Source organism: Rhineura floridana, chromosome 12, assembly GCF_030035675.1.
Source record: "Rhineura floridana isolate rRhiFlo1 chromosome 12, rRhiFlo1.hap2, whole genome shotgun sequence".
In the NCBI taxonomy this organism is placed as follows: Eukaryota; Metazoa; Chordata; class Lepidosauria; order Squamata; family Rhineuridae; genus Rhineura; species Rhineura floridana.
In genome coordinates this window covers 28666190-28691497 of record NC_084491.1, presented here as the reverse complement: position 1 = coordinate 28691497, position 25308 = coordinate 28666190, and the positions used below count along the sequence as shown (strand labels likewise).

At 42.2% G+C, this 25308-nt stretch overlaps 1 protein-coding gene and 1 long non-coding RNA gene across 3 annotated transcripts; one reads left to right on the top strand and one right to left on the bottom strand.

The window, feature by feature from the left end:
• The first annotated feature begins 713 nt into the window (after positions 1 to 713).
• On the top strand, positions 714 to 7643 carry LOC133368589 (uncharacterized). The gene is made up of 3 exons (XR_009758700.1): positions 714 to 811; positions 4332 to 4429; positions 7575 to 7643. It is a non-coding gene; the product is annotated as an uncharacterized LOC133368589 (long non-coding RNA).
• On the bottom strand, positions 3831 to 13459 carry LOC133368588 (pulmonary surfactant-associated protein C-like). 2 transcript variants are annotated; one of them, XM_061593006.1, is made up of 6 exons: positions 13398 to 13459; positions 12144 to 12281; positions 10482 to 10619; positions 8508 to 8624; positions 6186 to 6302; positions 3831 to 4271 (listed from the first exon to the last, which is right to left on the bottom strand). In XM_061593006.1, exons 2-6 carry the CDS (start codon positions 12165 to 12167, stop codon positions 4191 to 4193), a joined length of 477 nt encoding a protein of 158 aa, XP_061448990.1. In that variant the 5' UTR covers positions 12168 to 12281; positions 13398 to 13459; the 3' UTR covers positions 3831 to 4190. The 2 variants fall into 2 exon arrangements, with proteins under 2 accessions (XP_061448990.1, XP_061448989.1); XM_061593005.1 differs by lacking the exon at positions 13398 to 13459 and adding an exon at positions 13041 to 13195.
• Between the last annotated feature and the right edge of the window lie 11849 nt (positions 13460 to 25308).

Here is a 25308-nt window from a genome sequence, read left to right as displayed (position 1 = left end):
TGCTGTCTCTAATTTGAAAATGCTGGGGCCTTTAGGGTTGTGAAGATTTGGATTTTTCCAGGTATAAACAAATGCAATAAGAAAACATGAGGACAGCTATACATAAAAATATGTGGATGAACAAATTCTTATCAAATAATATAATAAGATGCAGGGCTGGTTCTAAGGGGTGGCCAGGAGGGGCACTGGCCCGAGGGCCCCTGGAGCTACAGGGGACCCTCTTCTGCTCTCCTTCCACGATCAGCTACACGCATGCATTGCTGCCATCAACAAAGATGGCGGCAGAGGCTTCAGCCCCTTAGGGAAACCTCGGCTGCCATCTTGATTGATGGCAAATCTGCGCGCGCCACAAAAAACAATGGAAACGTAGGTGAAGCGTGGGGATAGCGGGGGGATGGCGGGTGGCGTGGAAGCTCCTGTCTTGCGGTCTGCGGATGCTTAAGTTCTGTGGATCGTGGAGGTGGAGAGGAGAGGGGCCCAGGGCAGGCTGGTACCCAAGGGCCCCGGCATGCCTGGGGCCGGCCCTGATAGGATGAATACAGCATTACCATTAGTAGTAACTGTACAATGTAAGTAATTTGTTGTAAGCTGCAGCAGGAGCACTTGCCCCTGCATGGGGATTAGTCACCCAGCTGTGCTGTGTGGCTTTAAAACACTCTGGATAAATATCAAGTAGTTCGGGTCTTGTAGTCTGAAGGAGAGTATCATGCTCTCAGAAGTGTTGTATGGTGCTTTGGTCAAATATTGTTTACAGGCCTTTTTTTCCTCTGCTTTGGAATTTGGCAGAGTTAAGAAATTAATGGCTCCACAGGTCAGTCAGTACACGGTGGTTTCTGGGGGAGTAGGAATTCTCAGTTGCTATGCAGTTGTAAGAAATGACAATTCTCTTCACTGTTTGTCAAGTCATAGAATCATAGAATAGTAGAGTTGGAAGGGGCCCACAAGGCCATCAAGTCCAACCACCTGTGCAATGCAGATCTATCTGCATAAGTACCCACACTTGAGGGATGTTGCACTTATTAGTGTATAGAATTGCAGAAAGAAGAAATGCAGGCTCTATTACTAATTTATTGTCTGCCCTAAAGTGCCAGGGCAGGTTGAAACAATTTAAAATGCAACATTAAAATTTTTAAAATAAATTGCAGTTCAAAAAGTGGGTCCTAATAACTTATTGTTGTGCGCCTCCCCAATGTCTGAGGGGTTAGATTTCAGGGGGTCCCTGTGCTCCTCCAGGGTTTGGTTTCCTTTGGGAAGAAGGTCAGTGGAGACTGAGGTGTCTTTATGAAATATGGTTTATTTACACACATTCCAACCTGAGCTTAGGATGGAGGGATTCAAGGCATCAGCAGGCCAATATCCAGCTTTTCCATCTGGGTTGCAGGAGGCATCCTAAAGCCTTGGGGCAGAGGGGTAGCCTCTCTGTCTGCCTCCAGCCCCAGCCATTCTCTAGACAATTCTCAAAACTCTCAAAGCACAAACTTCTGCTAGCCGCCAGGAAGGTGGGAGGGAATGCTCTCCTGAAGAGTTTCAATGACAAAAGGATCTTCCTGGCTCATTCACCAGTTGCTGGGCACCTAATAGGCCCATTAACTACCTGGCCACGCTATTAGCTTAACAAAAGAAACTCCAGCACAGCCAGCCCCTCATCCCAAGGCATAGGATTCCAAATCAGAGGCTGGAAGGGGACCCACAGGAATCATCCATTCCAACCCCCGTACTCACAACAATGTATCTCAGGTGTCAAAGGCCAGGGTAAAAAGGTGTCTTTATCATTCTCTGAAAACTGTATAGTGAAAAGGTGCCAAATTCCCTTCTGTCTAGGTAAGAGGTTATTTTAATGTAGAAATAATGGCCCTCCATGGCGCAGAGTGGTAAGCGGCGGTAACACAGCCGAAGCTCTGCTCCCGGCCGGAGTTCGATTCCAATGGAAGGAGGAAGTCGAATCTCCGGTAAAAGGGGTCGAGGTCCACTCAGCCTTCCATCCATCCGTGGTCGGTAAAATGAGTACCCGGCATATGCTGGGGGGTAAAGAAAGGCCGGGGAAGGAACTGGCAATCCCACCCCATATATACGGTCTGCCTAGTAAACGTCGCAAGACGGCACCCTAAGAGTCGGAAATGACTCGCACTACAAGTGCAGGGACACCTTTACCTTAATGTAGAAATATGCACTTGCTCCACATGCATGGTGACTTCCTATTCAGACAGAAACCAGGAATTGGTGTAGTTTTGTCCTTTGAAAGCTAAATGGACATCGCTTTGTTCTGTGAAGACTAGTACTTGTATTCTGTTCTGTCATGACTTACTGTACTACAGCAGCTCCTTGTGGTGCAATAAAGGCATCACGCTGCAGTACACCATCAAAAGAAGGCATTTTCTACCTAGGAAGGCAGCATAGACAGAAATGTCTTCTCCAAGATCCAGAGAACCATTGACTGATTGATTAACATTGTTATATCCCACTTTAGTTACCAGTGAAACTATGTACAATTTAAACCAAAGCCTGGTAGAATAAAATAGATGTCAGTGAACAATCTGGATAACAATGTAGGCACCAAGTGGCCCTCTCTGGGTTGGGTGTTCCGGAGGTGTAGCACCATCACAGAAAGCTACCTTATACTGTGTCAAATATAGCTCAGTATTGTCTTCTCTGATTAGTAGCACCTCTCCAGGGCTTCAGACAGGAGTATTTCCAAGCCCTTTCAGGAGATGCCAGAGACTGATCCTGGGACTTTTCACATGGAAAGCATGTGCTCTAGAACTGAGCCACATGGCCCTTCCCACAGGAAAGGCTGTAATCTCCAGATTCCTCTTGCCTAACTCAGAGAAGGCCCTGCTTAAGCAAGGGAAGCTACCTGATTCACTTAGCACCATGAGGGTGGGAGAGATGAAGGCAGGAATTGGTATCTGAATGATGCACTAAGACTTTTAAAAACATAAGTGTTGGCCCATCAGGAGAGAAAGGCACCACTTGGGCTCTGCTTCAGGCAGCAAGATGTCTTGGGCTAGTACTGACATAACATCTAAACAGAGCTTGGAAAAGTTATTTTGAACTACAACTCCCATCAGCCCAATCCAGTGGCCATGCTGGCTGGGGCTGATGGGAGTTGTAGTTCAAAAAAGTAACTTTTCCAAGCTCTGCTTCTAAAGCAGAGGAACCCAAAGTCAGGCCTTCATGTGAAGCACATACACACCTTATGCAATGTCCATAAAGTTTTCCACCATTTTTGTCAGATCCAAATCAAGAAATTTTAAAATGAAATGTATTTTCTAGCCAAATGTAGTTTTACATTTGAATTATGGTTGGGGAAAATGCAAAAAAAAAGTGCTTCAGTATCATTTGTGTTAAGGCCTATTGATGGAAAATTTTCCATTCTGTCCATTTTTGAGCCAAAATAGTTATCTGCTGACAAAGAAACAGCATCTAGCACCCGATCTTTCTTCATAATATATTTTAGAACTTACTAGTGACATTTGTATTCTGGCAAAAAGCGGGGGGGGGGTAATTATTTTCTCTTTTTCCCCATTTATAATAGTGACATAGCACTATTTGGCTATAATATTTAAATTACAAAAATGATTCAAGGAAACCAGTAGTTAAAGACTCTCCTCCTCCCCTTCTTGTGCGAACAGAAACTGACACTGGGGCTGCAATCCAATACATGTCTACTCAGAAGTAACCTCAATTGGGTCCAATGGGACTTACTCCCAATTAAGTGTATCTGATTGCAGCCTGGATCAATTAAAAGAGGTTATTCATATCAAGGGGATAGTTATCACTAATCCCCCAGCCACAATCACCAGGAAGCAATAAAACAGGCAGGATCTGCAAACAGGATTTTTAAAATCAACATTAGAAAGGACCTTTGCTGAATGGGACTTAATTGTGAGCACATACAAGAATTATATTGGCCACAGAGAAGGGCATTAATGGGTAATATAGTGCTATACTGAAGTACTGTGTGGAACTTTCATTTTAATTCCACTTCCACCAATGGGTCTGTGGTGCCAAATGGCTGTAGGGAGAAGCAACTGTTTTTACTCTTCTGTCACACACTACTGTCCTCATCACAACTCCTCTGTTGTAGTATGCTGAAGGTAACAAAATTCTGCAGAAAAACTGGCAAGCTGAATGTCTGATAGAAAGAGCCCTCCTCGAGCCAATACAGATATTTTCATAGGAGCACAGTATCAGAGCTGCAGTATTAAGCAGAGTTTAATAATCAGAATCCCTGCACAGTGCAATCCTCCTCGTTGTGCTTTGCGCTTGTTCTGGAAAAGAAGAAAAAGAATTACTAGAGGGAGATGTTGCCTTCTATTTCTTCTTAACAGGGCCTATGCCATCTCCTGATGAAACAGAAGACTGAAGGGGCGCTTGATGCACACAGCCATAGCACAGGGGAGCAGTCAAGCAAGCTTCATCTAGATGGGTGAGCCAGCTGAAGCCGCATATAGTCAAAGAACACATACTGCTTATCCTTAGAGTATATGGTGTACAAGTCTAAGAATAAGAATATATGAAGAGCCCTGCGGCTGCAGGATCAGACTAATGGTCCATCTAGTCCAGGGGTAGGCAACTCAATGCCCTCCAGACCTGCTGGATTCCAACTCTCATCATCCCTGACTATTGACCATATTGGCTGATGGGAGCTAGAGTCCAGAGCATCTGTTGGGCACCAGGTGGCCTATCCTTAATCTAAACAGTGCACACACACCATACATTTAAAGCACATGGCTTCTACCAAAGGATCCTGGGAACTGTAGTTTACTCTTCACAGAGCTCCAGTTCCCAGCACCCTTAGCAAACTACAGTTCCCAGGATTCTTTGGCAGAAATCATGTGATTTAAAGTTATGATGTGCACACAGCCCTTGTCCACGATCCTGTTTCCCACAGTAGCCAACCAGACACCACTTGGAAGCCCACAAACAGCATCAGAAGATAATAGCCCCCTCTCTACCATCCTTTAGAGTGAGGCAGCCACCTCAGGCAGCTGATTTTGGGTGTCATGAAAGTTATTTATTATGATGGTATTTTTTACTGCTCTGGAATAGGAGAGATGCTTGTAGGATTTTCAGCCTCAAGCATTAACTTTTGGTCTTGAGTGTTATGCACCTTGAGTTTGGTGTGTCAGGGGGCACCATTTGGTGTTCTGCCTCAGGCGGCAAAATATCTTGAGCTGGCTCTGTGCTTCAGTTCCTCCTTGCCATTACTAGTATTCTTCTGAACCTGCAGGTTGCGTAAAGCCATCCTGACTAGTAGCCACTGATGCACTTCTCCACCTCCATGAATGTATCTAATTCCCTTTTAAATCTATCTAAGCTAGTGGCCGATTTGGGAGGGAGCGCCTTTGAACAGCAAGATGGAGGTGCCTAGCAGTTTTCCCATCCATGGCTTTCTCACACAAGATTGCCCCCCTCCAGCTCTTTCCCTCTCAGCAGGGTTCCAAACTTTGTTAGCTATTGTTTGTTAGTTTTATTAGCTATTATTTCGACCTTCTTCTTTCAACAAGCCTTTTAAGTTGAGACCTTATGCCAGTCTGCATCTGTGTTGGAATTGCTTTTTTTTAAAAAACAATATGTTTTTAACCTTTTTTAAAGATGTCTTGAAAGCTTTTTAAAAAATGTTTTTAAAGATCTTTTGTTTTAATATATTTTAAAGTCTGTTTCTATTATTTTTTAAAGTGCTTTTAGTGCTTTTGTTTGCCGCCCTGGGCTCCTGCTGGGAGGAAGGGCTGGATATAAATCAAATTATAAATAAATAAATAATATTGTGCGTTTGCTCTCCTAACATAGCTTTTCAGGGGCAAAAAGGCCTGGTGGTTACATCCACACTATATATTTAAGGGCTTCCCCCAAAGAATCCTGGGAACTGTAGTTTAACCTTCACAGAGCTACAGTTCCTAGCACCATTAACAAACTACAGTTCACAGGATTCTTTGGGGGAGGCCATATGCTTTAAATGTCTGTTAAATGTGCTTTCAGTGTATTGTGTGGATGTAACCAATATGAAGTTAGACCCTGAGGCACTGAAATGTCTTGGGCTGTTTCTTTCTACGATCACAAGATGGCCTGCTTGATCCAATCCTCTGATAGCCTTACTGAGGGAATGACACTGTGCCATTCACCCATCACAAGTACACTTATATTTTCAGTGAATGTAGAATTCAAAAGCTGCAATATTTTACCTCAGCCCAGTAAAGAGGGACATCACTGCAGAGGATATTCATTGTGATTCCTAGAACTGTGCGATCAGCTAGTTCTCCTTGCTTGAAGCTGTAGGACAAGTGGTCATCTCTTGAGATCTTGTAGGAAACAAAGTGAAATTGTTCACATGGGTGGTGCAGATTTTAACTTAGATGTCAAGAGCGGTAAAGCACATCCAGTATATGAAAACTATCTGGTTCCTTGGCTTTGAGGAATGCTCACGGTGCAGCTAGATAATTTTAGACCCTGGACCTAATGGTCTTATGCCTCTCCCCCTGGTAGACAGCCATTTGTATTATTTTATGTGCGAAGCACACAATGAACATTTCTCCTCTCGCCCCATCGCAATGCCTGTTATTCCAGCTTCACAACTACTTCTACATTACTGATATGGCAGAACAAAACAAACAAAAATGTTTGATGATGATGATAATTAAAATAAGAAGGAAGGATGCTGCACGACCAGTGTCAGTGATCTGGCTAATGACACCAGGCCAATCTGCCACTGCTCCCATTATTGGTTGCTCTCTGGGCTTCTGCCCCTAGCTGCAGTACTGAATGTTTGGGGTAGGGAGGGAGTACTATATTGTGTTGGAAATAGGAAACCTCACATGCTGCCACTAAGGGGCAGGATTATAATGCTTTAATGCAGTTAAAGGGGGGAGTGCTATCTCTGGCAAGACTCAGCAAAACTCCATAATTTGCCATGCTGTAGCTTCCCAGTAAATTGTTGTTTTGTTTTCCCCTTCTTTCTCCTCCTTGCTATGCTGCTTTTTGAATTCACCATTGCCACATGGAGCAAGGAGGTATGGGGCTGCCTGCCAGAGGATGAAAACTATGTTCAGCCAGATTTTGGCTGAACATCAGGAAAAACTTCCTAACTGTTAGAGCAGTATGACAATGGAATCAATTACCTAGAGAGGTAGTGGGCCCTCCGGCACTGGAGGCATTCAAGAGGCAGCTGGACAGCCATCTGTCAGGAATGCTTTGATCTGGATTCCTGCACTAAGCAGGGGGTTGGACTTGATGGCCTTATAGGCCCCTTCCAACTCTACTATGCTATGATACTACTGAAAGTAACCTATATTTCTTTCTGATTTCCTAAGCTGTTCCTGTATCACTATATTTACTTATTTATTATTTGATGTATATGGCACCCTTCATCACAGCAGGAGCCCATGAAGTGTTCAAGAGTAACCTCTATTTATATATACTTTACTGGAGAAAGCTTGATTGCTTTATTCTGCTAGTAGCCATACTTTATCAGAAGTTATAGAGCTTTTTAGCAACAAAAATAAGAACTGGAACAGCAGTGCATTTAAGCCAGGTGTTTATTTATATGTTCTAGTTATTTATTCATTGTTTTTCAGGGCCAGGCCTTCACAAAGTGACATACAGAGAGAAATAAAAAAGCAACAGAACCTCAACCAGAGTGGGAAGCACTGTGCTGGATACAGACAAATAGACACATTAGAACTAGATCACACAAATTCTCTTAAGGCAACAGTAAAAGACTTTTTGAAGGCCTTGAATTCCAGAACTGAAGGGGCCCAAGTGAATGTTAACTAGAAGAAAGATCTATGATAGCAGTGCCACCATTAAGAAGGTCCTTTCTTGTTTACTTGCCAGTCTAACTGATTTCACCAAAGAAACAAGCAGGACATCAGATGCAAATCTTAGTTTTCTTTAGGAAAGAACACTGACATCCCTGGCTATCGGAAACATGTCTAGATAGTTCTCCCTCTGGTTTTGTGTACTCAATTAATGTCTAGACTAGAGATTATGCAGGTCCTTATTTATTATTTATTATTTGATTTATATCCCGCGCTTCCTCCCAGCAGGAGTCCAGGCGGCAGGTCCTTGGCAAAGTATGTTGTCAAACAACAACATAGTTATTATCCTCAAACCAGTTCCTGCTCCATTGCCTTGCCCACAGGCTCTTAACATCCACTGAAGTAAGAACATGAGCCCTCCTAGATCAGGCCACATGCCCATCTAGTCCAGCATCCTGTTCTTACAGTAGCCAACCAGGTGCCTATTACTGCAAAGCCTGTAAGTGGGACCCAGGTGCAACAGTACTTTTCCTTGCTTTTGATTTCCAGCAAATGGTATTCAGTAGGACTTCAGTTTGGTTATATCATGTAAAGGAACATTTCCAGGGATGTTTTTCCCCTTTTTAATTAACCCAAAATGAATATATTACAAATCCTTATTAGACTTTCTTCTTGGCTGCCACGTTCTCTCAACTGCAGTATTTTGTAATGAATCTTGGGAAACATTCTCCACAACCTGTCTTTCCTTACCTGTTCATCAATGTGCTCGATTCCTAGGGTGATTTCATGTAGGCTGGGCACATCAACTGAATCCATCGCCACCACTGAACATTGCTTTCTGTCCTGAATTCGGAAGCCAATCAGACGCTGGGAACAAAGCAGGAAGCAAAGATGATTTGGGGATAAATTAAGGAACGCTGAGGCACTTAAGGTGTGTCCTCCTCTAAGTGTGTACCACCTAGTGCCGTGCTTAGTGATTGGATGAGACCTTGGTTTCATCCATGTACCACCTCAGTGCATCAATGGTGCAAAGTATATTGTGACAAACCAACTAAAATGTACTAACAAGGTCAGTGAGAGGCATGTTTGGCTCTGGCAAATGGTTGCGAAGATGCCATTTTCATAATAAAAAGGAAGCAAGAAAAAGATATATATTTTTGGAGTGGGAGGGAAAGAGATCTGTTGATTTCTTAAGTGGCACTCAGGACCTGGTCCCTGGTGTAAATATTGCTGAACATTGAGAACAGTTGTTTTCAAAGCCAGAAGCTCAGCTAGAATGTATACTGCAGATGAGGAAAGGTAAGAACATAAGAAAAGCCTCCTGTTCTCATGGTGGCCAACCTAGTGCCCATGAGAAGCCTGAAAGCAGGATCTGAGCTCAAAGAGCACTCTCCCTCCTGTAGTTCCCAGCAACTGGTATTGAAGCATGTTGCCTCCGACTATGGAGGCAGAGCATGGCCATCATGGGTAGTAACCATTGATAGCCTTATCCTCCATTAATTTGTCTAATCCTCTTTTAAAGCCATCCAAGTTGGTGGCCATCACTGCCTCTTGTGGGAATGAATTCCATAGCTTAACTATGCACTGTGTGAAGAAGTTATTTCTTCTGTCTGTCCTGAATCTTCCAACATTCAGCTTCATTGGAAGTCCATGCGTTATAATGTTATGAGAGAGGATGGCTGCACCATACGTTTATATAACAGCATTATGATATTGGCAGTTTTATTGTCAATATCTTTCCCAATGATCCCTAGTACGGAATTTGCCTTTTTCATAGCTGCCGCACACTGAGTCAACATTTCGTTCCTGATCAGTCACCACCAGTTAAGATCTCATGTGTATATGTGAAATTAAGATTTTTTGCTCCAATATGTATAATTTTACACTTATTTACATTGAATTGCATTTGCCATTTTACTGGACATTCACTTAGTTTGAAGAGGTCCTTTTGGACCTCTTCACCATTCCTTAGGTAGTACTAAATCCAAGAGGATGGCATTGTGGTTAATAACAACCAGAGTTAAGGCAGCTATGGGAGGCAAGAAGGCTTCCTTCAGATAATGAAATCTTGTCCAAATGAGAGCAAAAAGGAACATAAACTTTGAAAAAGAAATGCAGAGAAAGAATAAAGGATGGCATTTCTTTTGCTAAAAACATAAAGATTGAGAATTCCTATGAAAATGGAAACAGAAACAGAAATTGCTGATGTTTGCTTACTTGTCCCATGTCAAGAACAGAATTCAATCCAGCAAATACCAGTGGTATTCACTGTTGTTGTTTTCAATCTACAAATGACATGTAATTAATGGTGTGTGTTCTCCAGGCCCATTTGAATTGTGTTTCCTTTACACTGAAATGAAAACTGCTAACATCATAATACCATTGTACAATTCTGCTGCTTGTGGTAAACCATAACCCCCACAACTAAACCAAGATTCTTTGAAAGCAAAACTAAACTTGGTAGAAGTCCTCCTCCTGACTGCATGGAAGGAGAAGAGGAGAAGGGGGAGCACAAGGCTTTGCTTGGGTTCACAAAGGCTTATCCACATAGCACTAAGCCAAGGTTTAGTGCTCCATGTAAATTGGGCCATAATCCAAGAAGGACATTGTAGAATCCAATGTGATGTTGCAGAGAATTCCGTCAGAACTCTTAAGACTGCTCAGTGGTTGACACTTGAGATAATAAAACATTTAATTACCACCTGAAATATCTCTGGGACTTACATGTTTATAGTCATAGACAACTGTGGCCAAGGTTGTATTGCTCTGGATATGAAATGCAGCAACACTTTCCTGGTTGTTCACCATCACAGTTTGCTCCACCACTTCACCATCACTTCTCTTACTAGTGGTTTTAATTATCTACAGAGGAGACAAGTTTCAAAAGGGAAATGCATTCTGTATATTCTTGGTTCTTTGCATGCTTGGCCTCAAGGCACACCTCTGAAGCAGTCATTTTAGTTGCTGCTTTAGAATCATATCAGAATTGAGGCAAGGGGGTGCAATCCTGTTGCCCACCTCATGCATTCAATATACATATAAGCACTTCTCCAGATGATTAATATGTGTGTAGCAGTGATGGATAAAATACATGACAAATTGGCAACAGCTGTTGAGAACGTAAAAAGGGAAATAGTCTGTTCCATTAATTCCTCCTATCTGTGCATTACTGAGGCCTAATTAAATTACCGAACAATGGTGTAAGGATATTCATTAAACAGAGGCTCAATCTTGGTGTTATTCTTTCCATGTTCAAATAACTTGTGAATGGAGGAGTGGGGCCCTGAATGCTAGCCATGTCCCATCACCCTTGTGTACATGGGCAAAGGTTTGTCCCATTTTGCTACCAGAGATCTTTTAATTGGAATAGCTGGCATTTGGAACTTTCAGCTACTTGGTTACTTAATTTGGTCACTTAAATCCTAAACCAAAGAAGCAAAAATTCATTATATAACTAGGTATTATTTATTATTATTTATTTATTACATTTATACCCTGCTTTTCTTTTCATGAAACCCAAGGCAGCTTACATATGGTTCCCAGGCAGTCTCCCATCCAGGCACTGACCAGACCTGACCTGGCCTTATGTGCCTTCAGACCATAGCCTGGGACCTCCAAAGCCCCAAGTAACAAAATAGGCCTGGGGGGGGTTGGCCCTCTGTATGTTGTTGGACTACAGTTCCCATCATCCATGACCATTGGCCATGAGGCTGGTGGGAATGGGGCTGATGGGAGCTGGAGTCCAACAACGTGAGGGCCACAAGGTCCCTTGATGACAATGATGGTTAGAATTTATTTGTTCTTTACCCAGTAGTCCCTGGATGGTTACAAAAATTTTAAAGCACAATTCAAACAGTTAAAAACAAACTAAACATCACAGAACATAGGATGGGTCCTAAAAATATACATCTGTATATAATCCCTAGATAATGCAGAGATAATGTATGTGAACACTCCAAAGCACTTTATAAAATGCTAATATGACAATAGACAAATGGAACCCCCATATTCAGAGGTAATGTACCTTTGAATATTAAATACTGTCTGGCAACAAACAAAAGAAAGGACAAGTGGCTTTATGACCTCCTTCCTAAAACCTTCAGACTCGCAGGGCCCACCGGCACTGAAACGTGACCTGCCTCTCACCCGGTGTGATAAGTAGCTAGGTCTGCAAGCAAATGTTTTACTTTTCCCACAATCTGCCAGAGTGACCCCCTTTCACAGGAATTGTGGTAAATTTAAAATGAAAGTGCATAGCTTACTTGCTGCTGCGGTCAGGGACAAGCCAACTTAGGAGGGCATTTTGTTGAAAATACCCTCAAATCTGGAGTTGCCTTACTCTTAGGAATGGCATTAGCTCTCCCCCCCCCCCCGTCTTCTACTCACCCTTTCGGTGTGTTGTTGTGTCATGTAAACTCCAATGAGAATTGCTCCAATAATGATAGTGGCCAGGAGCACCAGCACTACTGAGATGAAGATCACTTGCTTCCTGTCCTTAGGCACGCTGGGTATAAACGTGTAGGCCTGGGGAAGAGAGTCAAGGGTTTATCTGGCAAGTGTAAGATTGTTACTCTCTCCACTGACAGATTTCCATCCACGTAGCACCCTCATTGTTCTTCTGAGACAGCCGGCTGCAACACAGTATAAGCTGGGCAGTACTAGTGGGAGATCCTTATTTCAAGGAATGGCTTTTAAATGAGGAATGCTATATTTTAATATTAAACAAGGAACCAGTCCTTGAAATAAAGATCAGCTGGCAAGTCTAGAGAATGCAGAAGCCATGGTTTTAATTTCTGGACCTTCCTTAAAATGCCCTGGGCGTTTTCCATTGCATCCTTTTCCTGCTGTTCCCCCACCCCAACATTGTTGCTGTTGTTAAATGGGGGGGACTAGATGCTTCATTGTCAGTAATGGCATTCATTTCTCCTGTGTCCATTCTCACATATCAACCCCCCCCAAACAGAATTATGGGTGGATAATCGATGTAAACTAAGGGGCCTGGTTGAGCCAAAGTAGATGTGATACTGTACTTTTCTCCCAATCAGCACTTACATTTAAAACAACAACTTACTAGCAGATCAGGATTTTAAAGAGCAGGGAAGCTTTAACCATCCCCCCCCCCACACACAGTGATACCAATTTGGATTGCCCCCCCACACCTACTATTTATTTTTATTTTTAAGAAAGCATCCACTCATCCTCTAATTGCACAAATGGTGTAACATCTAGTTCATCCCTCAGCCTTTAATTGCAACAAAAATGAGTTTTTGGCCCATGATATACCATTGCACATAGGTCAGTTCCAGACGACCAGGCACAACTCAAACTTGGGAGAAATTTAGACCAGCTCAGAAGCTGATCTAAATGTCTTTCTCTCTCGCTCACTCTCTCCTCCCTCTCAAAGGCTTTGAGCACACTAGTCCCTTCTAAAGCAGCCAGAATGGTTTTTCTTGCTGTGTTTTGAAGCAACATTGACCTCTGCTAGCCACACCTCCCTTCCCCACTGCTGCCTTCAAACCTTGCAGGACCACCCAGAGCAAAGTGTTGGGCCAATCACTGGGCTGATTCACATGGGAGCTGAACATCGGATTAAAGACACAGCTTTTTCCATCGTAGATTTGCAGGGTTCCTACCACCTACCTTCTAATCCACTGTTTTCCGTTCACACTAGTTCGGGTTCATCTGGAAAGATTTAGTATCGCCATTTCCTTGTGGCCCTGCCCCCAAATTTACATAATTACTCCCTCCGGAGTATCCATATTGCTAATTAAGAAGGGGAGGGGTTTTTTTTGGTCAATTGCAAGCTGAAGCAGGGAGAGCATGGGGATGCAATTGACACAAAAACTTTTTTCTGTCAGTTTCATTTCCTCCTGACATATTTATAGTAACCCACCTTTTTAAATTAAGTACATATGAAATGCAATTTTTATAGTGGGAGACAGTGTGTGTGTGCGCGCGCACCTTCTGTCACATTCGCTACCCCCGAAGTTGCTCCTTTCCCCCCTCTTCTGGGGTGCTGTGCAGCAAACTGGAAGGGAAAAGCAGTGACTGGTGTGCAGCTGCCAAACTTGTTAGCCTGGGTCATAAAAGTGATTTCAGCAGAACACGTTACGCATTCTTGGCTGCCCCGTTTCTATTGCTCCAGGGCATAGATGCCGCCGACGCCACATGCTTCGCAGCCCAACATTCCCTTCCTGCAGATCGGCGGCGCTGTGCGGGAAAGTCACGGGGGTAGTTCAGCTTCGCTTTTGCAAAGTCCAAGGAAGTTTGGGTGGGAGTTCAAACCATGCCAAGGTTTAAAAAAGAAAGAAAGAACAGGAGTGAAGGAAGGCAGTTTACTGGGGGGGGGTGAAAGAAAGGAGGGCTGCAGCAGTTCAGGAGCAGTCAGTCAGAAGTTGTTTGTTAAGCTGACAGAAATGAAATGGAATTCATGGAGAGTTCAGTGGGTGGAGAAAGGGGAGTATCTGAAAATGATGATCCACCCCCCAGCAAAAAACATTGGAGCAAAGCACCTACATGGGGAGTAATGCTGTGAAGCGGAGATGGTTTTTCCTTCACTTTTCGCATTGTCCCCGGATTGGTTTAATATGGATTAAAGGGAAAAACTGCGTCCTAGCTTCTCTTTGCCTGCAACGTCATGTGAACCCTGCAAATTAAACGGGGGTGCAAGTAGCACCAATCTCACAGTAACTTGCCGTGTGAACGAGCCCACTGTCTCTGCCTGAGCCTGAAGCAAAGCGTTTTCGTTGGCCACACCAGGAAGACAAAAGGGTCAATCTACCAATCAGTTGTGAAACCTCCCTGAAGGTGACCTTAAAAAAACACGCACTGGAGCTGTCCTGATGAGATTTTAAGAGTAAAAAGGGATGGCGTTTGACTAGTGTTGGGTGCCCTTGTTTTGAGCAGAGAGGTAGAGATGCACTGGAACCAGCACAACAATAAGTGTGTCTCTGCTCTTACTGTTGCCAGTCAGAAGAAAGTTGAAACAACATTTTAAAACCCTGAGGTGGATGGAGGAACAGAAGAATGCTGCTCCACCCTCACTTCCATCTTGCCATCAAGAGCCTGGCAGCAGAGTTGGATAAGGCAGTTCAGCCACTTTTGCTTCCTGTCCCCCACCCCACCCTGTGCTACAGCACTGCAGCCTTAATGACAGAAGGCAGATTTTTGAAACTCAGTTATGTCCTGCTGAAAACGAGGGAGATTTACTGTTGATTAAATTGTGCCGGAAGCCAATCTCATCAGTCACAAAAGGGGGTGGCGGTTAGAAGCAGCAATTGGTGTTAACTAAATTTGGTGTTAAACTACACTGGCGAGCCACTGCAATGTAGTCTGGAGGAAGTTATGACTAGATTTCCACGGCAAATTCCAACAGCCATGGAGCTTGCTGGGTGACCTTGGACCAATCACTGTCTCTCAAGCTAAACTACCTTGTAGGGTTGTTGGGTGGATTGGGGAGACCCATGTACATCACCTTGAGCTCCTTGGAGAGAAGGCAGGATATAAATGTAATAATAAATAAATGTAATAATAAACAAAAGCACAAAGCACCAAAGCATCTCTGCCTTGCATCTCTAGGGATGTAAGCTTTTATGTCTGAAATAAAAGCACTCTCACTTTCAAACATGTGTAATATTTCATTTCACCTCTAATGAAGATATGTGAAAAATGTAAAAAGTGATTTTGGCATCAGGTTCAGTCCAAGATACTTAGCTGGCTGAGGCAAAGGACAAAATGACACACCCCTCCACACCAATTCCATTTACAGAAAGTGACCCAAGTGGCAGCTGAATCCTCCTTCAATGCTAGTAATGGGACTGTGTCATAGGAAGCTGCCTTTTACCAAGTCAGATTATGGGTTCATCTACCCATAGTATTGTCATCATCACTGACTAGAGTTGGGGGAGAAATTTCATTTAGTTCGCATTTCAAATTGAATCTATCAAATCCACACTTTCTGAAACAATATGAAAACCGAAACACAGCTGTCCTTCAAAATTTGCACTTTTCTGAATTTTGCAATGCAGTTTGCCAACCAAACAATGTTTACAAAAATGCGTATGTTAAGGGAAAGTGTGCATACAAATGAACATAAGACTGAAAATAACAAGTGGATTATATTAAAAGAAATTGCTTGCAAAAATAGTACATTAGTCCCAACTGCCTACAAAAATGTGTTTTATGAGGAGAAGGTCACACTAAATTGCTGGAGAATTTTCATTAGGATTTTTAAAAAGAAAAAAATTGCAGATTGCTGCAGAAATGTGGAGAACTGAATTTAAGACTGGAAAAATTAGAAACTAAGAGAAATGAAATTGACAGATCTTTCCATCCCTATCACTGACTGGAAGAAGTCTTTTCCAGCCCTACCTTGAGAGGCTGGAGAGTGAAGCCGGGACCTTTTGCATGCAAAGAATGTGCTCTATCACTGAGCTATGGCCCTTTCCCCTACTGAACCTAAGGGAAGCAGGCTAGCTTAGAGGGTCCAGGGCAGGCTGCGAATCACACACAGCTCTGTCCCCCCAACAGTTCACTGCCACTCCTCACTAGGGATGTAAGAAGTCATTGTTTTCCATTCCGTCCTGTATTCATTTCATGGGGGTACTCTTTCTATTCCGCTATAGTTCTTCTGCCAAAAATCATATTATGCATCTCTCTGTCTGCTGTGGTAAAAATAGATGACTTCCATAATGAATGAGATAAATTCGGTTCTTATATTATTCCAGCCCATTCATTTTAATGCAAATGAAACCCAATGCAAATGGGAGAAAATGTAACCAATTATGTATAATTTGTGGACGGAAAGCAAGAAGAGCAGCAAATACCAATTGTATTTTCAAGAATGATTTCAGTTCCAGACATGGGACAAATAAGCAGACATCGGCAATTTCTGCTCCCGTTTCTGGTTTTGTCTGAATTCCTCACCCTCTTCCATGAGAACGAGGCTGCTACCTTGCTCTGCCTAATGGTAAGGCTGGCCCTACTTGGCATTCTGTGTAAGTATCTTTCAAGCTTTACTACTGTGTTACTATCAAAATGAGTTCTCTTGCACACTACAAATAAAATTTTCAGTCAAATAGTTTTTCAAATAAATCTACTTACTGGGGGTTCTGATGCCATGTTGACCTGACAGTTAACTTTTGAGTCCATCTCTGTGGCTATGTCAAATCAAAACTACCGTAGCAAGTACACTTTTATAGGAGGATCTATGGACAGAAAGTGGTCAAAGGTCCCTGACAAAGTTGACCACAGGAAATATGATCACTGGTTAATTGTATTTGACCTGGTATTTCACCTTCTTCAGCTAGAGGGAAAATTTCTGTTTGATCAGTATGCCATGCAGAGAGCTTCAGAAAGCAGAGCAACAAAAAAACCAGAAATCTCACATTTTTAACAGTGCCTTGGTAGTTGATTATGCAACATTAGCAAAGTGTTCCCCTCAATTTGGTTATCGAGGGTTGAATCCAACTAAAGTTATACTCTGAGTAGACCCTTTAAGCAGTATCCAACTAACAAATCCCATCAGTGCAAGGATTTCCACTTGCACAACAGAACTTACACACACCTCCCTGTGCTTGCCCTGCATCCTCCCCAAAGCTGCTCTGGGGGGTGAGGAAACCCCAAGAACAGATTTAGGGAGTGCACAGGGAGGGGAAAGGAGTGGAAGTTCTGTTGTGCAAGTGGAAATCCTTGTGCTGACAGGAAACATTCGATGGATACTGCCCACTGAAATTAAGTTAATCATGGCCATTAACTTCAGTGAGTCAGCTCTGGGTAGGACTAGCATTGGATACAACCCCAAATGTTTAGCCTTGTGGCAGTGAAACCTATGACATTCATTGGCATGTGTTGTTGGGCTGCAACTCTCCATCAGCCACATAGCCAATCCAGCATAGCCAATAGCCAGGGATATTGCATCTAAAGGGCTATGTGTCCCCCATCCCTTCTGAATGCTTTCTAGGTAAGGGATGGTGGTAAATTTTATAGGGATTAAAAAATCTAAAACACATACGAAGAAGTCACCCTTTTTGGTGGTTAACATGCACAGAATTCACAGGGCTGGTTGTGCACATTTGAAGATGTGTCATGAGTGATACTTTTCCAACATTGTTCCTAATATGAATGTTTAAAGAAGATGTAAGGGTCTGGTTGATTGTAAAGTACCAATCAGATATATTTTTGAGGAAAGGGATCTTGACAGTGCCCACTTAGTGCCTCAAACCGCCCAACAACACAGTAGGCTTCACATACAGATTGGAATTATTTGTCAGCTCTTGGTTCCTTCTCTCTCCCCCCCCCAATGCTTTCCAGCTGCACAGAAGCTGCAGGGATGGAAAGATCTGTCCCTTTTGGTTCTCATGTTTTTTAGATTGTAAGCCTGAAGGCAGGGACAGTCTTGTTATTTCTTTTCTGTCAGCTACTCTGGGAATGTTTTTGGCTGAAGAGCAGGGTAAAAATCTTTTAGATAAATAAGCAAAATATCAGTCAGGGGACTTCACTGGAACATAAATCTTTAATTGCTGAGCCGTTAAGTGAGTCTGAAGCACACGATATACCATTACAGTGTGGCCACAAGTGCAACAGCAAAAGTAAAAATATATTCTCAATGTCACTTCCAAAATGTCTCTTGCAAGTAGGGATGAAAGGATCTGTCAATTTCAGTTCTCTCCATTTGTCCTTTTTCCAGTCTTAAGTTCAGTTTTCCGTATTTGTGCAGCATTTTAGTGTGATTAAAAAATTTCTCATGGAAATTATTCAGCATTTTAGTGCCAATTTCTCCCAGCAAAGCAGATGCTGTACCACTGAGCAATGGCCCTTCCTCAAGCCATGCTCTGTTCCAAGTGCTCACACAGACCAGGACCACAAGAAATATGCAAAGGATGGAACTGAAGCAACTCAGCACTCCTTTTATTTATTTGTTTGTTTGTTACATTTATATCCCACCCTTCCTCCCAGAAGGAGATGCTATTCCTAAACCTTTCTACCCATCTTTATGTTCCTCCTCTGGGCTGTCAAGCACCCCGCTAGGGTGGCCAGATGTAAAAAAGAACAGAGTTCTTGCACCTCACTTGCTAGCTTGTTAATATTTTGGTGTGTGATCGTATTGCCTTGTATCATAGTGTTTCATGCAACACTCATTGTACTTTCATGTTTTGTGGAAGCTGCCTTAAGGGAGATTTTATACTTAACAGAATACACAGAGAGAGGCCAGATGTGAGAAATTTGGGTTCAGTACCTTGTGGTGTAGTGGTTAAGGTGTTGGGCTATGACCTGGGAGACCAGGGTTCAAATCCCCACACAGCCACAAACCTCACTGGGTGACCTTGGGCCAGTCACTGCCTCTCAGCCTCAGAGGAAGGCAATGGCAAACCACCTCTGAATACTGCTTACCATGAAAACCCTATTCATAGGGTCGCCCATAAGTCGGAATCGACTTGAAGGCAGTCCATTTCATTTTTTCACCTGCGGACAAGACTTAACGCAGTTCTTTTTTATTAATTAGCTGCTACAACAACCAGTTTTCTGCTGGAGCTTCTTCAGCCAGCCAGGCTCCACCCCCTCACACTATTCCTGAGGGATCATCTCTAAATTCCCCTCCTAATATTTCTTGAAAGGAAATGTCTCCAAAATTACTACAATTGCTATACCGGAAGTGAGAGGAATATGGGTGGGGTGTCTTTAACATGGAAAAATGAGGATTGGTATAAGGGGAGGTGCTGTTCTGGAGAGAATAATGGGGAGTGAGTCAGTGGATAGTTGGAGGTTATGGCTGGAGGGTGAATAGACAGAAGCAATAGGGTTTCTGAGGGAAATACTTGGAACACCTATATTCTGGAAAGGGGGGATTAGTAGTGGGGAGGGAAATGCCCTGAGGGAAATAACCATGGTATCTTGAGGGAAGCATCAGGGGACATGTCTAGAGGGCAGAAAAAATCATGAGAATTGGTGGAGGCTGTGGTACTCTTGAGAGAAACATTATCCCTGACCTGGAAAGTGAGAGTTGTGGAGGGGAGAGGATGGTGAGGGGAGATTTGGGGAGCTGGCTCCTGAGGAGAATTTGGGGCTCATTGACTTAGAAAATGGGTGTTTGTGGTGGTGGCTAGAGGGTAATAATGACTTAATAGTGATGTCCTCATGAGAGTAGTCGGGGCTATTTGTTTACCTAATCTTTTGAAGGATAATGGCACTTTAGTACTCACAGAATTATTGCTACTGAGAACACTGTAATTATATGAGATATTTAGTTTTCAAGTAAATTGCCCTGTACTAAATATGGAGGGAGATATAAACATGAAATAAGTATTTTAAGCATATAAATATTAAGACTTTTTACAGCATTTTCTGTACAAATACTAAATTGTACTTATAGAGATGCATACACACCCATCTTTGTATTCCTTTCAGTAAAATTATTGAGGCCCTTTATTGCTGGGGAGGGAGCCATTGAAAGGGCCACATCAATACAGTCCAACTGAATACCGTTTAAACCATACAGTCCAATAGGAAAAAAGAAGGGAGAAGAGCTTGAAATGAACATTCAGTCCGCAGGCCTCTTGCAGCCCTGAAAAGTTTCTAAAATTCTGTAATACGAGAGTTTATCTAGTCAGTCTGATCGTTCTTTAAGTTGGATTCCTGCACTGAGCAGAGGGTTGGACTGGAAGGCTTTATAGGCCCCTTCTAACTCTACAATTCTATGATTCCCAAGTAATAAAGTTCATGCAATTTGGGTGGAGGGGTTCTCCAATTATTATTTTTAAAAAATCCTTCACTGAGATAATTATCTTGTAACTTTGTTGTGAATCAACCACAAATATTATTTTAACATGTCAGTTTGATCAAACCCAGGTTACTTAAAGGATTGCCTGCATGTAACATAAAATAACACAGAGCAGTGTTTCTCAAACTTTCTATCTGCAGGGCCCATTTGAGACAGCTGAAAATTAGTTGAGACCCCCCAGTCACAAAATGGTAGTGCAGGGGCAGAGCCAGTCACAACATGGAGGCAGAGTTCGGTGTAATCAGCTGGCAATTACTGACATCACTTTCTATTGATACCTAATCCTCCTTTGCAAGGAAGGATAGGATATAAATTCAGTAAATAAATAATGAAAAACCATTTTTGGAAATTGCTAAATTAAAATTAATGCATAAATAAATAGATAGAAATGGGACAAGCAGTCAACAGTTATTTTAAAAGCTGTTTTATGAAAATGATTCCACATGTGTGAACTTCATTCCTACTTGTGTCCACAAGGAGTGCTCTGCAAAGTTGCATGCTGTTCCTTTTTTCCACCCACACCCCTTCCATGAGCGCTAGATGGCTCCAGAATAGCTCATCAGGCCAGTTTTCTTGTACAGTGTATAGGAGATTTGTGAAGTTTTTGAAACACCTGCTCTAAGGGCTAGCCCAAGAAATTTTGCCCCTGAGATGCAACAGCCAATGACAAGATATCACCATCCCTGCCCGCGAAGTCACAATGTACCTAAGCCTGGCCAAGTTAATTTGGCACATGGGGAAGAAAATTCCATGAGCTCCTCTCCCTGAGAGTAAAATGCAACAATAATGGATTAAATAATGAATCAACACTTCATTGCCCATTCATGACACCCAAAATCAGCTGCCTGGTGTGGCCAATTCACCAGATCCTGATGTTCCCTAATCCCCACACAATATTTTGACAGATAGGTCTGGCGAAGTGGTCCTTGTCTGCGTGGGCAAATTAAGTGTTTTGCTGTGATGCTTGCTATAAGTGCTGATCAGCTATGGAGTTCCCAACTGGGAACTCTGTCATGCAGCCAATGCCAGTGGGGTTTGTTGTTACCCAATGAACTGGTCGGCAGTAACAGCAAGCCTTGCTTGCCAAGGAACAATCAGAAGCACACATTTAGGCTCCTGATTGCAACCACATCTTTACCAGTTCCACACTTGATGTCACATTTGTCAGACAGACATGGTTTAGGGAAAATAGCCTCATAGGACAAATTAGGACCCCTGTCTGACCTAATTTGTCCTGTAGACTGGGGATTCCCTAGTGACCAGATAAGTTGCAAGTACAGACAGGCGCTGCAGAACCAAAGGCAGCAGCAGACTAGCATCCCAAGATCCTAAAAGGCAGCATCTTTCCAGGAACAATCTTTCCCAGGCAGCTCAAAACTGTGTTCTATTTGTTTAGTCAAATTCAAAACTCCCTGAATTACATTTTTTAGCCTGCAGTTCTCGTATGGTAAGTGGGTATGGCATATTCCTGAAGCTTATGAAGAAATGAGAGCCTATTACCCAACATACCCTTATTGTTTGTCATGAGATACCAAGCTGTACAAATACCTAGAGAAGGGAGTAGCTGGCAGCATATGCATAACACACAAGTAGGTTTGTATCACCATCATACAGGGACTAAACCTTTTGTGGCTATAGTAAGGTTATGCTGACTGACTTTATAGTTCCACTATGTCCCTTGTTCAGAACTGTCCTTATCCAAGCACAGGAAGTTGCCTTTATCTAAGCAGAGCTGCTTCAGAGTGTCCCTGCCTATCAAAAAATTGTGTTTGATGTCCAAATGACTATTTCTCTCTACGTTCCTATTGAACACTATATAAGGAATCTCTTTTTATCAGCACTGAACACTCACATCAAATTGCCACCATGCAGTTCAGCGATGCTTCAGTCCTTGTCCTCATCATGGGATTTTTTGCACCTTGGTCTCAGTTAAAGTGTTTCTTTGCCTATTCAAAAGGTAAGCAATTCTTCTGGCTCTTATATGCATCAAGTCTGCAAGTCCCCAGCCTCTTTGCAAGTTCAGCATCCATTGCAGAATGCACGGGACTAGAAGGCCTGGGCATTGCGCTAGTGTCATCGTGGCAATAATTCTCTGGTATATGCAATTCAGCTCTGATCCTGGGAGGCTCAGACAAATGATCCACTTTTATTCTCTCTGCTTGTAATATATTTACCTGTCAGGCCTCTCAACTTGAGGTGTTCTCTTTATTGGATATCTTACTCTAGGATTTGCAGAGTTTGCCCCATAACTAGCGACTCCATCATAATTCACAATTTGCCTGCACAGTTACAAAACTAGTGTTATAACTTCAGTTTTTCTGTTTTTATTAGATTTTGCAGTATCTTTCCATTTAAACTTAGAGTAATAGGAAGCAGCCCAAGGGATTTTAACCACTTTCTCCTTTATTCTCTGTAATGTTCTTAAAGGTAATTTTTTTTCACAAGGCTAGGAAGCACAGTTCCTGTTGTACACCTTCAAAGGAGAGCCACAAATGTCTCTGAATCATACAAAGTTATTTTTCAGGGTCTCTATGTACATAACAACAATAATAAAAATGCTGCCCCCAAGTCATGATATTAGATCAGCCATATTTCCTCCCCATACAGCCAAGGCTGTGGAGTCGGTATGTCAAACCTTCGACTCTGACTCCGACTCCTCTATTTTTCTACTGTCCAACTCCGACTCCTTCATAAATGGCAAATGTATATTAATGTATTAATATTAATAAATTAATATTAATATTAAAATATAAATTTTATTTTGAAGTCGGAGTCAGTACATTTCTTCCGACTCCACCCCAAATTGCTTCCAACTTCAACTCCGACTCCACGACTCTGACTCCGACTCCACAGCCTTGCATACAGCCCCTGGAAACAATTTTATGTTCTTTTACCATCATTACCTGGGACATTTCCAGCCCCTTTTGAATGCATGCAGCAGAAGTCACACATCCTAGTCTCTTGGAGAGAGTTTACCTTTAAGTAAGTTACAAAAATTAAGAGAATATGGCTTAAAAGCTCCTGGAATGCCTTGTAAGATACCTAAGAACACCTATGTCTGATCATGTGTCATCCCTGAAAGTTATCAATGTACTCCATTTGACTTAGGAAGTATCTAATTGCAAGTTTCAGGACCATCTCCACCCATCATATTCCAAGTCGGCAAGAGAATAGTCCATCTATTGCCTTTTCTTTATCATCCTCCACTCATCCTTTTGCTCATCTTCCTTGCTCTCCTGATGATATAGCAAGCAGAACTAATTTTTAAATTGGGAGTAGGTGGGAGTGAGAAGGAATGATGAAGGGACCAGTGGAAGGACAGGGAAGGATGTGCTGCAGCTAGGGATGGAAAGATCTGTCAATTGCAATTCTCTCACTTGCTCATTTTCCCAATCTTAAATTCAGTTCTCCACACTTACGCAGCTATTTGTGGTTGTTGTTTTTTTAAAAAAACACCATGAAAATTCTTCAGCATTTTAGTGCAAATTTCTTCTAATAAATATATTTTTGCAGGCAGTTTTGACTAATGCACTCAGTTTTGCAAGCAATTTTTTGTCATATAATGTTTTTGTATGTTATTTTCACCCATATTTTTAAGCACACTTTCCCCTAACATATGCATTTTTGTAAACCTTTGGTTGGTGAACTGCATTGCAAAATTCAAATAAGTGTGAATTTCTAAGGATGGCTATTTTTGCTTCTCATATTGTTTTGGAAAGTTTGAATTTAATAGATTTGGCTTGAACTGCAAACTGAATCAAATTTCTTGCTCATCCCTAGCTGCAGCTTTGTAGTCAGCATAATCTCCCAGACTTTCACTAAATTTACTATGATGGTATGTTACAGCCATCTTAAGGGCTATAGGAGAAACTATAATAGCAATCCAGTCCCATTTGGGCTCCTTGGTCTATACAACTGTTGGATCCCATTCTGGCGATTCCATCTTTGGCTACTTGGCACCGAGATAATATCACATGTTAAATTTACAAATTAATATCTTCAAATTTAAATTACTTCTATGTTTGAAGAGATGAGATGAAATATATAATACTTGCCATTGTTCCTCTTCCCACCCTCACTACAGAAACTATGCCTAAAAAATGCAGACTCCCTCCGAAAAAAGGATGGTGCCAATTATCACTTGAAAATTTTTACTATGATTTTAAGAACAGCATGTGTAAGACATTCATTTATGGTGGCTGTGGAGGCAACAGCAATAACTTTCCAAATCTGTTCGATTGCGTGTATGAGTGTGAAAGGTTTGGTAAGAGCACAGAGCTTTTTTTTTCTATTTTCCTAACCTCTTTACATCTTTAAATTCTCAAATGTTTAAAGTGAAATGCTGTTTAAAATACCTCCTTGTGTTGCTTGAGAATCTTTGTTATATAGATTTTATTCTCTGCTGCTTGAGTTTTTATTTCATTGTAAATAAGTGTGTTTTAATGCTTTTACTACTGAAAGACACCCATATATGTTATTGGGCAGCATATAAATACTGTTAATGAAAAATAAATGACAACCAAAAAACCTGAACATTTCTCTTAACATTATTCATATACTCATGATGTTCTAACTGTAGGAATCCAGTATCTTGTCCTTAATTTGAATGTCACTTGGAGGCATCCAATGGTGCACAAGTAGACTTCATACAGCAAGGATGGGGATCCTTTGGCTCTTCAGATATTGTTGGACTCCAACTCCCATCAGCCCAGCCAGCATAGCCAATGGTTGGGGGTAGTGGGAATTGAAGTCCAGCAACATTTGGAGGGCCAC